Raw genomic sequence first — 15,012 nt, 5'->3', positions numbered from 1 at the left:
ACAAAACAAGCCTCAACAGATGCAAGAGGATAGAAATAATTCTAAGCATCCTATCAGATAACCATGGACTAAGGCTGGTCTTCACCAACAAGCAAAACAAAGAAAGTCCACATACACATGGAAGCTGAACAATCTCTACTCAATGAAAACTTGGATAAAGAAGAGTAAATAAAGAATTTAAAGACTTTAGAATTTGATGCAAATGAAGGTACAACATACCCAAATTTATGGGACACAATGAAAGCAGTACTAAGAGGAAAACTCATAAGTGAGTGCCTCCAGGAAACAAAAACTGGAAAGAGCACTAGCAGCTTGACAGCACAGGTGAAATCTCTAGAACACAAAGAAGCAAATAAATAGAAGAGTAGACAACAGCAGACAATCAAACTCAGAGCTGAAATCAACCAAGTAGCAACAAAAAGAACTATTTTGTTAATACAAACAATCAAAATAGGAGCTGGTTCCTTGATAAAATTAGCAGGATAGAAACCACCCTAGTCAGAATAATAGGGGGGCACAGAGACAGTATGCAAATTAACAAAATCAAAAATAAAAAGGAAGATATAGCAACAAAAACAGAGGAAATCCAAAAATAATATATTCTAAAATAAAAGCCTATAGTCAACAAAAATGGCACATCTTTATAAAATATACAATTTTCTAGACAGATACCAGGTACCAAAGTTAAAGCAGTACAGATAAACTATCTAATAAGTCCCATAACAACGACAGAGATAAATCAGCCACTAAAAGTCTCCCAACCAAAAGATGCCAAGACCAGATGGGTTAGTGCTGAATTCTACCAGACTTTCATAGAATTAATACCAATAGCCTCCAAACTATTCCACAAAAATAGAAACAGAAGAATCACTATGAAGTTTGTTCTGTGATGACACAAAGACCCCCCAAAAGAGAAAACTTCAGAGTATTTTCTTTTATGAACATCGTTGCAAAAATTCTAAATAAAATTCTCAAAAACTAAATCCAAGAATACATAAAACCATCACCCATAATGATTAAATAGGTTTCATCCTAGAGATTCAGGGTTGGTTCAATATATGGTAATCCATCAACATAATCCACTATATAAAATAAAAAAAGAACTCAAAGAAAAAAAATCCACATGATCATTTGATTTGATGCTGAAAAAATATTTGGAAAAATTCAATACCTCTTTATGGTAAAAGTCTAAAAAGATCAAGAATTCAAGGCATATGCCTAAACATTGTAAAAGCAATATACAACAAAAAAGTATCCAACATCAATATAAATGGAGATAAACTTGAAACAATCCCATTAAAACCAGTGACTATACAATGCTGACCACTCTCTCTCTCTCTCTACATATTGAATATTGTACTTGAAGTTCTAGCCAGAGGAATTAGACCCAAAAGGAGATCAAAGGGATACAAATTGGAAAGGAAGAAGTCAAAATATCACTATTTGCAGATGATACGATGGTATACTAAGTGACCCCCAAAATTCCTACAGTTGATAAATAACTTGAGCACTGAGGTTAGATATGACATTAACTCAAGCAAATCTGTAGCCTTCCTCTACTCAAAGGATAAACAGGCCGAGAAAGAAATTGGGAAATGATACCCTTCACAATTGTCCCAAATAATATAAAAGACCTCAGTGCGACTCTAACCAAGCAAGTGAAAGATCTGTATGACAAGAACTTCAAGTCTCTGAAGAAAAAATTGAAGAAAATCTCAGAAGATGTAAAGACCTCCCATGCTCATGGATTGGCAGGATTAAGAGAGTAAACATGGCCATTTTGTCAAAAGACATCTACAGATTCTATGCCATCCCCATCAAAATTGCATAGAGTAAGAAAGAGCAATTTGCAAATTCATTTGAAATAATGAAAAACTCAGGATAGGTAAAAACTATTCTCAACAATAAAAGAACTTCTGGTGGAATCACCATCCCTAGCCTCAAGCTATATTACAGAGAAATGGTGGTAAAAACTGTATGGTGTTGGTGCAGAGACAGACATGAAGATCTGGAATAGAATTGCAGATCAAGAAATTAATCCACATACCTATGGACACTTGATCTTTGACAAAGGAGCAAAAACCATTCAATGTAAATGTGACACCATTTTTAACAATTGGTGATGGTTCAACTGGAGATTTGCAGGTAGACGAATGCAAATCAACCCATAGGTATCTCCTTGTACAAAGCTCAAGTCCAAGGAGATCAAGAACCTCCACATAAAACCAGAGACACTGAAATGAACAGAAGAGAAAGTGGGGAAAGAGGCTTAAACACCTAGGTAGAGGGGAAATTTTCCTGAGCAGAACACCAATGGTTCATGCTCTGAGATCAAAATTGATAAATAAGACCTCATAAAATTGATAGATTCTGTAAGGCAAAAATACTGTCTATAGGACAAAACCAGAAAGATCAGATTGGGAAAAGACCTTTACCAATCCAACATTTGATATAGGGTTAATATCCAATATATAGAAAATCTGAGGAAGTTAGAAACCACAGAATCAAATAACCCTATTGAAAATGGGGTACAGAGCTAAAAGCATTCCAATTGTGGAATATCAAATGGCCTAGAAGTACCTAAAGAAATGTTCAACATCCTTTGTCACCCAGAAAAAACAAAGTAAAAATTCCTGAGATTCCACCTCATACCAGTCAGAATGACTAAGATTAAAAAACTCAGGCGAGAGCAGATGCTAATGAGAATGTGGAGAAAGAAGAACAGTCCTCCATTGCTTGTAGGACTGGAAGCTGGTACAACAACTCAGGAAGTCAGTCTGGTGGTTCCTCAGAAAATTGGACACAGTACTAACAGAGGACATAGCTATATCACTTCTGGTATAGCCAAAAGATGCTTGAACACATAACAAGGACACAGGTTCCACTATGTTCATAACAGCCTTGTTTATAATAGCCAGAAGCTGTAAAGAATGGAATCATCACTAGGAAGGTTACTATATTTTTCTTGTTGGGAACTGTGAATGGCTGGATTAACTGTTTTCTATATAGGATTTTCTAACTTACCTTTTGGACTGGATTAATAGCTAGTCCTAGATAAGTAACTTGTGTTGGAAGCAGTTGGACATTACAATATGAGACAACATCCCTGGACAGACAGGAAACTTAATAGGATCATTTGCAGGGACATAACTACAGAGGTAGAGAGAGCTATATATTTTAACCTCTTTACTTATTCTCTTTACCTTCTGACTACTGCTTCCCACTTATCCTGTCCTCACAGTCCCATGCTTGCAAGTCTCTCACCATTCCACTGTTCCTCTTGTCCTCAGAGAAGGTGAACCCTCCTCCCCATATTATACCATGCCACCCAGGGACATCCAGTTTCATCATTCTTAATTGAATCCTCTTCCACTGTGACCCAACTACCAAGTACAGTAAGAGAAACGGGATCCACTGGTAGGCAATAAAGTAAGAGTAAATTGTTAGGGAATGTACATGAAGATTAAAAGTCACATATGTTCTAAATGTGTCAGGGCCCTAGGTCAAGCCACTTTCTTTTCTTGCTTGTTCTGACTCTGTTATCTCTAAGCAGCCCTATTTTATAATCTTAGTTTCAAAGAGAGCAAGTCAGAAGCCAAAGTCGGCCAAAATAACTGCGGGTAGACCTAAGAATTTTGACAAATGGTGATCTGGTCTGATAACTTGATTCTATAAAGGACATAGTTGTGGTCAATAGCTCAATGTACTTTAGGATGACAACTTGGACATTGTTGAGGGGCATTGTTAGGGGTTTGGCAGGACCGGGCTCTATGGCCTGCCTAAACAAATTTAAACAGGGACCCAGAGATCCTTGGGCTTTTGGAAATGAGGATTCTGGAAAGTTAGTATGTCCCGCTGAAAGTTTTTAAGGAACATTAGATATTTTTGTTTATGGACTTTCTCATTTCTTACATGGTACACCTGAAGGCCATTGCAAAGACTTTTTTTGATGGAGTCAGGGGTCCCCTCCCAAGGTCTTTAAGTATAGCCCTTGTGTCAGAAAAAATTTGGGCAAAGATGTAAAACAAGAGTTGTTTCCTATTTACAATTTCAGTATTAAGATTGATTGTAGCAGAGATATTGTAAGGCAGTCTAGTTATTGAGATGGATCTTTAAGATAGTCATGGTAACTTCTTAGATGAATTTAATACTTTACTGATTTCAGAGCAGCCTTATAAATACTGGCCAAGACAAAATTTACATATTGACACCTAGCTATATAACGACCATCTTGGTAATTAGGTAAAAAAAAAAATGAAAGGTAATTTGATAAAAGTGAAAAAATTTACTATGTGAGATAAAAGAAAAGGAGAATTACACATATTGCATATATTTATAAAGTTAAACAGCAAGCAACAATGTAGTTTTTATTTAAATAATTTTCCATCATGTTCAAATTATACTTTAAAAGATTTTCATTTCATTGTATATTATACAGCATTTTCTTTTAAAATATTTTTCACATATACATGTACATATACATATGTGTGTCTGTGTCTGTGTCTGTGTGTGTGTGTGTGTGTGTGTTAATTGAAATCATTTAAATCATATTCTTCCCTTCCTTGCCTTACTTACTCCAATCAGGTATCCTACAAATTCAAGTACAAATTCACCACTTGATAGCCTTTCTTGTTGTTATTGCTGTTACTAATGTAAATAGGCATGCACAATAATGAAAACGCATCCTCCAGTTCCATTTTTGTTTTTGTGAGTATTGCTTTCAGTGATGACCTTTTTTCATTGGACAGTCTATAAAGGTCTTATTCCTGAGAGAAGCTAATTCTCTTTCTCCCAGCAATTCATTAATTATGTGTAAATTGTTTTGTGGTAGGATACCCTTAAAACCCCTCCCCTTTCACTTAAGCATTTACATTAATATTGCTATTTCCCAAGACTGGTTAATTCCCAATTTCTGTATTAAAGTTCTCATGAATATAGATGTAATTAACTTTCAAACTGATATAACAAAAACTACACATTTGTTTAGTTATTTTTTGTTTTTGTTTTTTTTTTTCCTATAAGTACATCAAGCACTCATCCTTGCTATTTCAGATTTTTAAACTTGAGAATCCACCCTTCTAGCACTGGTATGTTTTAATGTGAAATAAAAACATATTTTATTTAAAAAGAAGCTAGCTATTAAATTACTTGTATATCTACTATAAAATCTCAAGATGACACAATTCACTGAACGTATTGAAAACTCATGGGGTGATTTCTGCACAATGACTTCTACTTTCTGCCTGGTAGAGGCCAAGTAATTTAAAAATGCTGAAAGTTTGTACATACGAGTATAGGAGTCATCCAGTCATGTAAACATATGTACTAACAATATGAAGTATGTTAAAACTTGCAAAATTAAATTGATCATTAAAATCATTACAAGAAAAAAATGGACTTAAGTAATTTTAAAAATAAAAGGAAAACATGTAATTTACATTGTTCCAGAAGGTCTTCAATGTCTATGTGAATGTTCTGTCTAGTATATAGATTATATTTCAAAATCTGTGCCTACACAACAATAAAGTTTAGAACTTCTTAATTTTAGAGTAAAATGTGAAACTTTAAACAAATTTAGTTTGTATAAAAAAGGCCAAGTGACATATAAACAAAGACTTATGAGAATAATACCAAACTTCTCAACAGACACTCTAAATGGCAGAAATCTTGGAGAGTTGTTATGCAGACTCTAAGAGAACACAAATGCCAGTCTAGGGAACTATACCTAGCAAAATTCTCACTTATTATAGATGGAGAAACCAACATATTCCATATCAAAACCAAATTTAAACAATGTAAATCCATTTAGTACATAACTTCTCTTTGTTTCACTGATTTCTCTTTCGTTTCTGTTTCAGTTACCTGTCCATTGGTAAGAATGGGAAGTTAAAGTCTCCCAATATTATTGTGTTTGCTTCAATTGTATTTTGAGCTTCAATATTCTCTGTATCCAGTACTACAGAGGATTCTAGAAGGAAAACTTCGACACAAGGAGATCATTTATACCAAAGAAAAAAACAACAAATGAATCATCTCACTACAAAACCAAAAGGAAATATCAGGTACACATAATAACATCTCAACAACAAACATAACAGGAAATAACAATCATCAGCTTTTAATATCTGTCAACAGCCATGAACTCAATTCCCAAATAAAAACACATAAGCTGATATAATGCATACACAAAGCAAGATCTAACATTTTGCTGCATAAGTCAAACAAACCTCAACAACAATGATAGAGTCTACCTCAGAGTAAAAGACTGGAAAACATTTTCCAAGCTAATGGTCCAAGAAAGAAGCTGGAGTTGCTATTCTCATATTCAACAAAATAGACCTTTAACCAAAAGTTAAAAAAGAGGATGAGGAAGAACACTTTATAAGTCTCCATTCTAAATATCTATACCCTAAGTACAAGGTCATGCACATTCGTAAAAGAAACTTTATTGAAGCTCAAAATACAATTGAAGCAAACACAATAATAGTGGGAGACTTTAACTTCCCATTCTTACCAATGGACAGGTAACTGAAACAGAAACTACAGAGAAATCAGTGAAACAAAGAGAAGTTATGTACTAATTGGATTTAAGAGATATATACAGAACATTCCACCCTAAATCAAAAGAATATACCTTCATCTCAGCACCTCACAGCACTTAGGTAATCCACTATATAAACAAACTCAAAGAAAAAGTCCCATAATCATAATATTAGATATTGAAAAACCATTCAACTAAATATTACACCCTTCACGTAAAACATATTAGAGAGTTCAGGAACTGAAGATCCTTCCCTAAACATAATGATAGCAATATACAGCAAATAATGAGTCGATGTCAAATTAAATGGAGAGATACTAGATACAATCACACTAAAATCAATAACATGAAGACTGCTCACTCTATCTCTTCAGTGTAGTACCCAAAGTTCTAGCTAGAGCAATAAGACAAATGCAGATCAAGGGGATACAAATGAGAAAAGAAGATTTCAAGGTATTAGTATTTGGGATGATGTGATAGTATACATAAGAATTCCCAAAATATCTACCAGAGAACTTCTACAGGTAATAAACAATTTCAGCCATGTAATGAGATATAACTCAAACAAATCAGTAGCCTTTCTTTACACAAAATGATAAACAGGATAAGAAAGAGATTACAGAAACTGCACCTTTGACAATAGCCACAAATAGCATAAAATATCTTAGTATATCTCTTATCAAACAAGTAAAAATCTGTAAGACAAGAACTTCAAATCAATGAAAAAAAAAAGAAGTCAAAGAAGCCTTCAGAAGATGGACAGATCTCCCATGCTAATAGATTGGTAGGATTATGATAGTAAAAATATTCGTCCTACCAAAAGTGATCTACAAATTCAACACAATCCCAATCAAGATTGCAACATAGTTCTTCATAGACATGGATAGATCAATTTTCAATTCAATATGGACAAACAAAAAAACATGGAATAGCAAAAAAACAATTCTTAACAAAAAAAGAATATCTGGGGTAGTAAGCACCCCTGATCTCAAGTATATATAAAAACAATAGAAATAAAAAAATACATTTTATTGGTACAGAGACAGACACGTCAATCAACGGTATAGAACTGAAGACCCCAAATAAGACCAAACACTTATGGACACTTGCTCTTTGACAAAAACAAACATCGGAAAGATATTCCATCTTCAATAAATGGTGCTGTTCTAACTAGTGGTCTGTATTTAGGAGAATGAAAATAGATTCATATTTATCAGTTATCAGAAGACTCAAGTCCCAGTGGTTCAAGACCTTAATATAAAACCAAATTATTTGAATGGAATAGAAAAAAATGTGGAAAAGGTCCTCAAATGCGTTGGCACCCAAGGAAATTTCCAATACAAAATCTAATGAATCAAGCTCTAAGATCATCAATTCAAAAATGGGACCTCATGAAACTAAAAAAAAAAAGTCTGTTATGCAAATTACAGAGTCAATGGGGCCAATTGACAAGCTAGAGAATGGGGAAAATCCTCACTAACCCTACCTGTGATGGAGGGTTACTATAAAAATTATAAAAAGAGCACAAGAAGCTAACTTCCAATACAAAACCAAACAGCCCAATCCAAAAAATGTGGTATAGAACTAAAGTGAGAATTCATAACAGGAATTTCCAATGGCTGAGGGGAAATGTTCAAAGTTCTTAGTCCTCAGAGAAATGCAAATCAAAAGACACTGAAATTCCATTTTACACCCATCAAAATGACTAAGATAAAAAACTTCTGTGTCTGCAGGTGCTGGCAAGGATGAGGAAAACAGACATTCCTCCATTGCTTGTTCAATTGCAAAGTGGTATAATCACTCTGGAAATCAATATGGTGTTTCCTAAGAAAATTGGAAACAGCTACCTGAAGACTCTTGGGCATATGTCCAAAACTTTCCCCACCATACTAGAGAGACATGTACTCCATGAGGGTTGTAGCAGATTGATTTGTAATAGCCAGAAACCAGAAACCAGAAACAGCACAAATTTACATAAACCAAAGAATGGACAGAGAAACTCTGATTTATTTGCACAATGGAATATGACGACCTCATAAATTTTGCAGTTCAATGCATGGTAGTAGATAATATCATCCTGAGTGAGGTAACCTAGGAGCGAAAGGACATACATGGTATATACTCTGTAATTAGTGGATATTAGCCAAACAATACAGAATACCTAGGATAAAACCTACAGTAAAGATTTCTTTATTTATTCTGTATTAGAATTCTGTTTGTATGTATGAGTGCAGGCGAGAAGAGGCTACCAGATTACATTATAGATGGTTATGAGCTACCATATGGTTGCTGGGAATTGAACTCAGGACCTCTGGAAGACTCTCCAGTTTTTTTCTTTTATTGGATATTTTCTTATTTAAATTTTAAATGTTACTTCCTTTCCTAGTTTCCCATCCAGAAACCCTCTATCTACCCTGATTTTATATGAATGCCCCACCCACTCTCCCCCACCTGATATTCTCCTACATTGGGGCATCTAGACTTGACAGAACCAAGGGCTTCTCCTCTCATGGAACCCCAAAAAGGTCATCCTCTGATACATATGTGACTGGACCCATACGTCCATTACTGTGTACTCTTTGGATTGTGATTTAGTCCCTGGGAGCTAAGAGACATTTGTTTGGTTGATATTGTTGTTTTTCATATGGGGTTTTTAAAAACCTCTTCAGTCCTTTCTCTAACTACTCCATTAGGGATGAATTTCTTTTCTGGTGCAATCTATTTGGAGTTCTGTGCGTTTTTTGTATGTTTGTGGGCATCTCTCTTTAGGTTAGGGATATTTTCTTCTATACTTTTGTTGAAGATATTTACTGGCCCTTTAAATTGAGATTCTGCACTCTCTTCTCTGTTACCCTTAAGTTTCTTCTCATTTTGTCCTGGATTTCCTGGACGTTTTGGGTTAGGAGCTTTTTGTGTTTTGTGTTTTCTTTGACTTTTATTTCAATGTTTTCTATGGCATCTTCTGCCCCTGAGGTTCTCTCTTCTATCTCTTGCATTCCGTTGGCAATGCCTGCATCTATGACTCCTGATGTCTTTCCTAGGTTTTCTATCGCCAGGATTTTCTCCTGTTGTGATTACTTTATTGTTTCTATTTCCTTTATTAGATCCAGAATGGTTTTGTTCAATTCCTACACCTGTTTGGTTGTAATTTCCTGTCATTTTTAAGGGATTTTTGTGTTTCCTCTTTAAAGTCTTCTTCCTGTTTACCTCTGCTTTCCTGTATTTCTTTAAGGTAGTTATTTATGTCCTTATTAAAGTCCTGTAACATAATCATTAGATGTGATTTTACACCAGAATCTGGTGTGTTGGGGCATCTAGGACTTGCTGTAGTGGGAGAACTGGGTTCTGTTGATGCCAAGTGGCTTTCGTTTCTGTAGCTTAGGGTCTTGCAATTCCCTCTCACCATCTGGTTACCGCTGCTGGTAGCTGGTCTTACTGTCTCTGACAGTGGCTTGACCCTCCTGTAAACCTGTGTTTCAGCACTCCTGTGAGACCAGCTCTTCTTAGGCAGGTCTTTGGTACAGAGAGTTGTGGCACAGAGTCACCTCCAGTAAGTAGACAGAAACTAGAAGAATCCTGCCTCGGACTGCTTCTAGTGTCCTGTGTCCTGAGGCCTCCACTGAGCAGAAGTGGTGGTCTCACCCGTGCTCTTAGGTGTGTCAGCACTCCCAGGATTCTAGCTCTCTCCTTGAAGGATTTGGTCACAGAAAGTTTTGGCACAACATCAGCTCTGTGCACAGGTGGAAACTGGAAGAACCCACAGAATTTAAGAACTTTAACCAGGAAAGGCCATCCATGTAAGAATGTTTTAACCCCACCTAGAATGGGGACGAAAATAATCATGGGAGGCCGAGGTAGTGAGGGATTTGTGTGGGAGACGGTAGGGTTAGAGGCAATGGAGAACAGCATCGGATAAGGGGTGGAGAGAGAGGGAGGAATGAAGCATAGAGGTCTAGCAGAATGAATGGAAACTGCAGCCTCAGTAGGTGGAAAGTAGGGAGACCCTCAAGAAATTACCAGAGACCTGGGAGGTGAGAGACTTTCAGGACTCAGCAAGAGTGACCTTAGATGAAGTGGCCAGTAGTGGCGAGAGAGAACTCAAAGAGTCCACCTCCAGTAGATAATACAGGGCCTCAAGTCCAGCGCTGGTGTTACCAACCCACGGTCAAAATTTCTGTCCCAGAAGGGTCTTTCTTTAAGTGAACTTCAGGACAAAAATGGGGAAAAGACTGAGGGAAGACCAGTCCAATGACCAGCCTAACTGGGGCTTTACCTGATGGGCAGACACCAGGGCCTAACACTATTACTGATTTTATGCTATCCTGGCAGACAGGAACCTATTATGGCTGCCCTCTGAAAGGCCCAAACAGTAGCTGACTGAGACAGAATCAGATACTTAGAACCAACCACTGAACTGAAGTTGGGAAACCCTAAATTTGAATTAGGGGAAGGATGGAAGCAGCAGTAAAGGAGGGTGGCCCCATTGAAAGAGCATCAGTCTCAATTAATCCTGGGAGCTCCCAGATATTGAGTCAGACCCAGGTACCATACAAGAGCTTGTCTGAGGACCCCAACGCATATAACAGATACTGCCCAGCCTGGCCTCAGTGGGAGAAGATGGGCTTAATCTCCAAGAGACTTGAAGCCCCAGGGAGGCCGGCGGTCTGGTGAGACAACATTTTCTTGGAGACAGAAGATAGAAGGAATTGGATGAGGAACTGTGGGATGGGCAACCGTGGGTAGAGGGGACAGGTGACAGTTGGATTATAAATAAATAAAAATCTCTAAGAGGAGAAAAATGACAGCTTTAAATAAAATATGCTTTAAAGAAAAATAAAAAAAGATAATATTTCTACTTGACATATTAAATGAAAGGTATTCAATTTAAAAATCTTGCACAGTTGAAAAAGAAATGGCTAAAATTATTCTAAATAATTGGTCAGTAAATACTTGTAACATTTTAATAGCCATGTCAGTAATCAAATTTAAAGACTATGGACTCAGAATAAAACCCATCTGTCTTATGCGTAAGTTTATAGACCTCTTTTTCTTAAATGTGCTAATGGTGAAACTTGTAAGCAATGTTTATTATGAATACAATGAATGGGAATACATATTTTATTTTTAGCCTTTTGTTAAACACATCATCTTAGATATATTTCTGAAAAACAATCACATATTCATGTACATTGTTTATCTTGACTATTAGAAATGTTAATTGAATAAATGTCCATTTATTAGACTAGGAGAGTAGGCTTCTCCAGTCAGCTCAGAAAATATACCTACAAGTTTTCTTTGATAGACTCTGAAGTTTGTATTTACAAACAGACACACATACACACATAAACACACACACAGACACACACTCACACACACACACACACACACATATATATATATAATGCATATACTAATTTGTATCACAATTAGTAAAAAAGATAACATGAATTTGAAAAGATGAGTATATGGTAAGATTTGCAAAAAACAAAACAAAACAAAACAAAAAACAAAAACAAAATATCAGACAAAATATGCTTCAGAAAACTTGTTTGAAAACATCTTATTTTGTTATTCATTCTCATGAGATATTTTATTTTAGTTTTCCTCATATATCAAACTATAGAATTCTTTCCCTTACACATTAAATTATATCAAATTATACCTAGTTCAACTACACTCAAATGGTGTCACATCTTTCCTCTGCCATATTAAAAGTTCGTTTTCTTCATGTCTCATATGTTGTCTTTGAGAATCGTCACCTGAATTATATTACTGTGCCTTATAGACCTTCACAGCTCTGACAGACCCATGACAAGTTAATACTCTGCAAATTATTCAGCTGTAAATATCAAGAGTATAGAACAGAATTATTTTTGTTCATAATTAAGTTAATCTTATTTATTTTCCTTATTTTCATTCTAAAATTTTGTCCACACTCCTGGTCTGCCTTACCAGGTTTGTTCATACTAACCACCCAAATTTACCACTGAGAGGGTATTCTCCACCCCCCACCCCCCATCCCACCCCCCTCCCCAATACACACTTCTACCTCTCACTCACCCACTTTTTCCACCTCACACCCTCCCCCTCCCCTCACTTTGCCTTACTTCACACACTTCCTGCTCCCTGACCAAGTTGTGGTCATCTAATCCCAGTGAAATATTAATATCAGTGGTGGAAAGAAAGAATAGCCCCCCTGTCCCAAGCTGCCTTCTGACTTTGTACCATATTCCATGGCATGCAATGTAAGCATGCATACATACACACAAACACACACAAACCTACCCATACTACACGCACGATGACTGAATTCATTAAATTCATGATTAATTTCACAAACAAATTTAAAATAAGCATTTTTTTTGATCAAGTCACCAATTTTTATTGCCAGTCACATGCTTTGTAGATAAAGGTGTGGAGAACAGGTTAGGGTTGTCCAAAAAGCTATGTTCCTACATACACTTTTTACACAGTTGTGGGGATGCCTCCACTTCAAGCACAGCAGCTGCAGTTGTCTGAAGTCTCTCTGCAGATGCAGCCCTGTGAGCACTAGCCCACATAAAGGCAGGAACAGCAGCTTTTCTTGCAGGGGGTTCATTTGCATTCTTTGCATTTGCAGGAGCAATCCACCTGAGCCACAGGAGCAGTTGGGGTCAGTGCTGGCAGCAGTTGAAGGTCAGTGAAAGATGCGTGTTAGAGTCCTAGGAGCAGGGTGATCTAAAACATTCTTTAGTTATGATGTTTTGGTCATATTTTCCTGGTTATTTCAAAGAATAAAGTGAACTTGGAGATAAATCAGTGTTTCATTTACAGAAATATTTATTTCTACCCAAATTGTTACTCAAGTAGTAGACAGATATTGGAATAAAATAAAAACAAGTAAAAATAGAGAAGTAGATGGATGAAACAGTATAGTATATTTGTTTTCATTCTGTTTACTTTTCACATGCACATAAGTTTTCTGAATGAGAATACATAGTTGCATATCACCTGCAGACAATGAGACAGTGAAAACAAGTCTAGCAACTGAGCAAAGATCTAGGATCACAGGGGTCCCTGACAAAAGTCTACAGTTCAGCTCTCAGGACATAAATTTTCATTTGTATATGCACACACACACGCACATGTGTGTGTGTGTGTGTGTGTGTGTGTATGTGTGTTTTTAAACATTAAGAGTACCAGTAACAAATGTCATCAACATGTAGTATCACTATGTGGTAGTAGATTTACAACAGATCTAATCAATTAATGTGTCTAGGAAATAATTTCCTACCAGAAAAAAATAGACCCAAAAGATTAACACAGAAACAAAAATGGCATGTTTATAGCTTTAAAGGATGTCATTCTGTGAGACAATTAATGCTTTAAAATAAGCTCTATTATACATAAGACACTACTAATTAAATCATGTCATGTTTGTAATTTGTAGCAATGTACGTTTCATGTAAATTGGAATTTAACAACTTAATTTTGTTTTGTTGTTTTTTACAAGTGTACATTTACTATGAACTACACTTTCTCCACAATTTCTTCATTGCCTCTTTTACATCTTTGTTCCTCAAACTGTAGATGATAGGATTCAGCATGGGTATCACAATGGTGTAAAATATTGAAACTACAATGTCATGATTTGAAGCATAGCTAGAACTTGATTTCATATAACTGAAAAGGATTGTACCATGGTAAATAGAGACTCCAGTGAGGTGAGAGCCACATGTAGAGAACACTTTCCTTCTACCCTCAGCAGAATGCATGTTCAGAATAGCAAAGAGGATTAATCCATAGGAGACCAGAACAATTAGGATGGTGACTGCCTCAATCAAGCCCACCAAGTACATGAGTAGAAGCTCATTTGTGTGGGTATCAGAACAAGAAAGAGCAAGCAATGCTGGGATGTCACAGAAGACATGCCTTATTTCATTGGATCCACAGAAGGACAGACTGAAAGTGGCCACTGTGTGTATAACACCATGCACAACTCCACCAGCATAGGAAGCAATGATGAGTGGCAGGTAAACTCTGGGTGACATGATCACAGCATACAGAAGTGGGTTGTAGATGGCTACATATCTGTCATATGCCATTGCTGCCAGCAGAAAGCTTTCTGTGGTCCCTAAACTAACAAAGAGAAGCATTTGTGTTGCACATCCAAGGAGCGAAATGGACTTATTTTCATTTAGAAAGTTGACCAACATTTTCGGGGTAACTGCTGTAGAATAACAGGCATCCAGGAAAGACAAAACACTGAGGAAATAGTACATGGGATTGTGTAGTCGACAATCCCCAATGACTAAAACAACCAGCCCAAAGTTTCCTATCAGAGTGAAAAGATAAATATCAAGAAACAGTAAAAATAGGAAAACCTGGAGTTCAAAGTCATCTGTGAAGCCCAAGAGAATAAACGTAGTTACTTCTGTCACATTCTCTAAGGGAATCTTGTGGACATCCACAGCTGATATGATCCTTTTCAT

At 36.3% G+C, this 15,012-nt stretch overlaps 1 protein-coding gene and 1 pseudogene across 1 annotated transcript; both read right to left on the bottom strand.

The window, feature by feature from the left end:
• Positions 1–13,033: 13,033 nt before the first annotated feature.
• Positions 13,034–13,518, bottom strand: LOC116900858 (annotated as a pseudogene).
• A 525-nt stretch (positions 13,519–14,043) lies between these two features.
• Positions 14,044–15,012, bottom strand: LOC116900304 (olfactory receptor 5T3-like). Its single transcript, XM_032902060.1, has one exon. It carries the CDS (start codon positions 15,010–15,012, stop codon positions 14,044–14,046), a length of 969 nt encoding a protein of 322 aa, XP_032757951.1.

This window comes from Rattus rattus, chromosome 5 (assembly GCF_011064425.1).
Source record: "Rattus rattus isolate New Zealand chromosome 5, Rrattus_CSIRO_v1, whole genome shotgun sequence".
NCBI lineage: Eukaryota > Metazoa > Chordata > Mammalia > Rodentia > Muridae > Rattus > Rattus rattus.
This window is presented reverse-complemented; position numbering and strand designations above follow the sequence as displayed.

Excerpts from the sequence above, each read along its gene's own strand:
- LOC116900304 (XM_032902060.1), bottom strand. The coding sequence starts at position 15,012 with ATGAAAAGGATCATATCAGCTGTGGATGTCCACAAGATTCCCTTAGAG.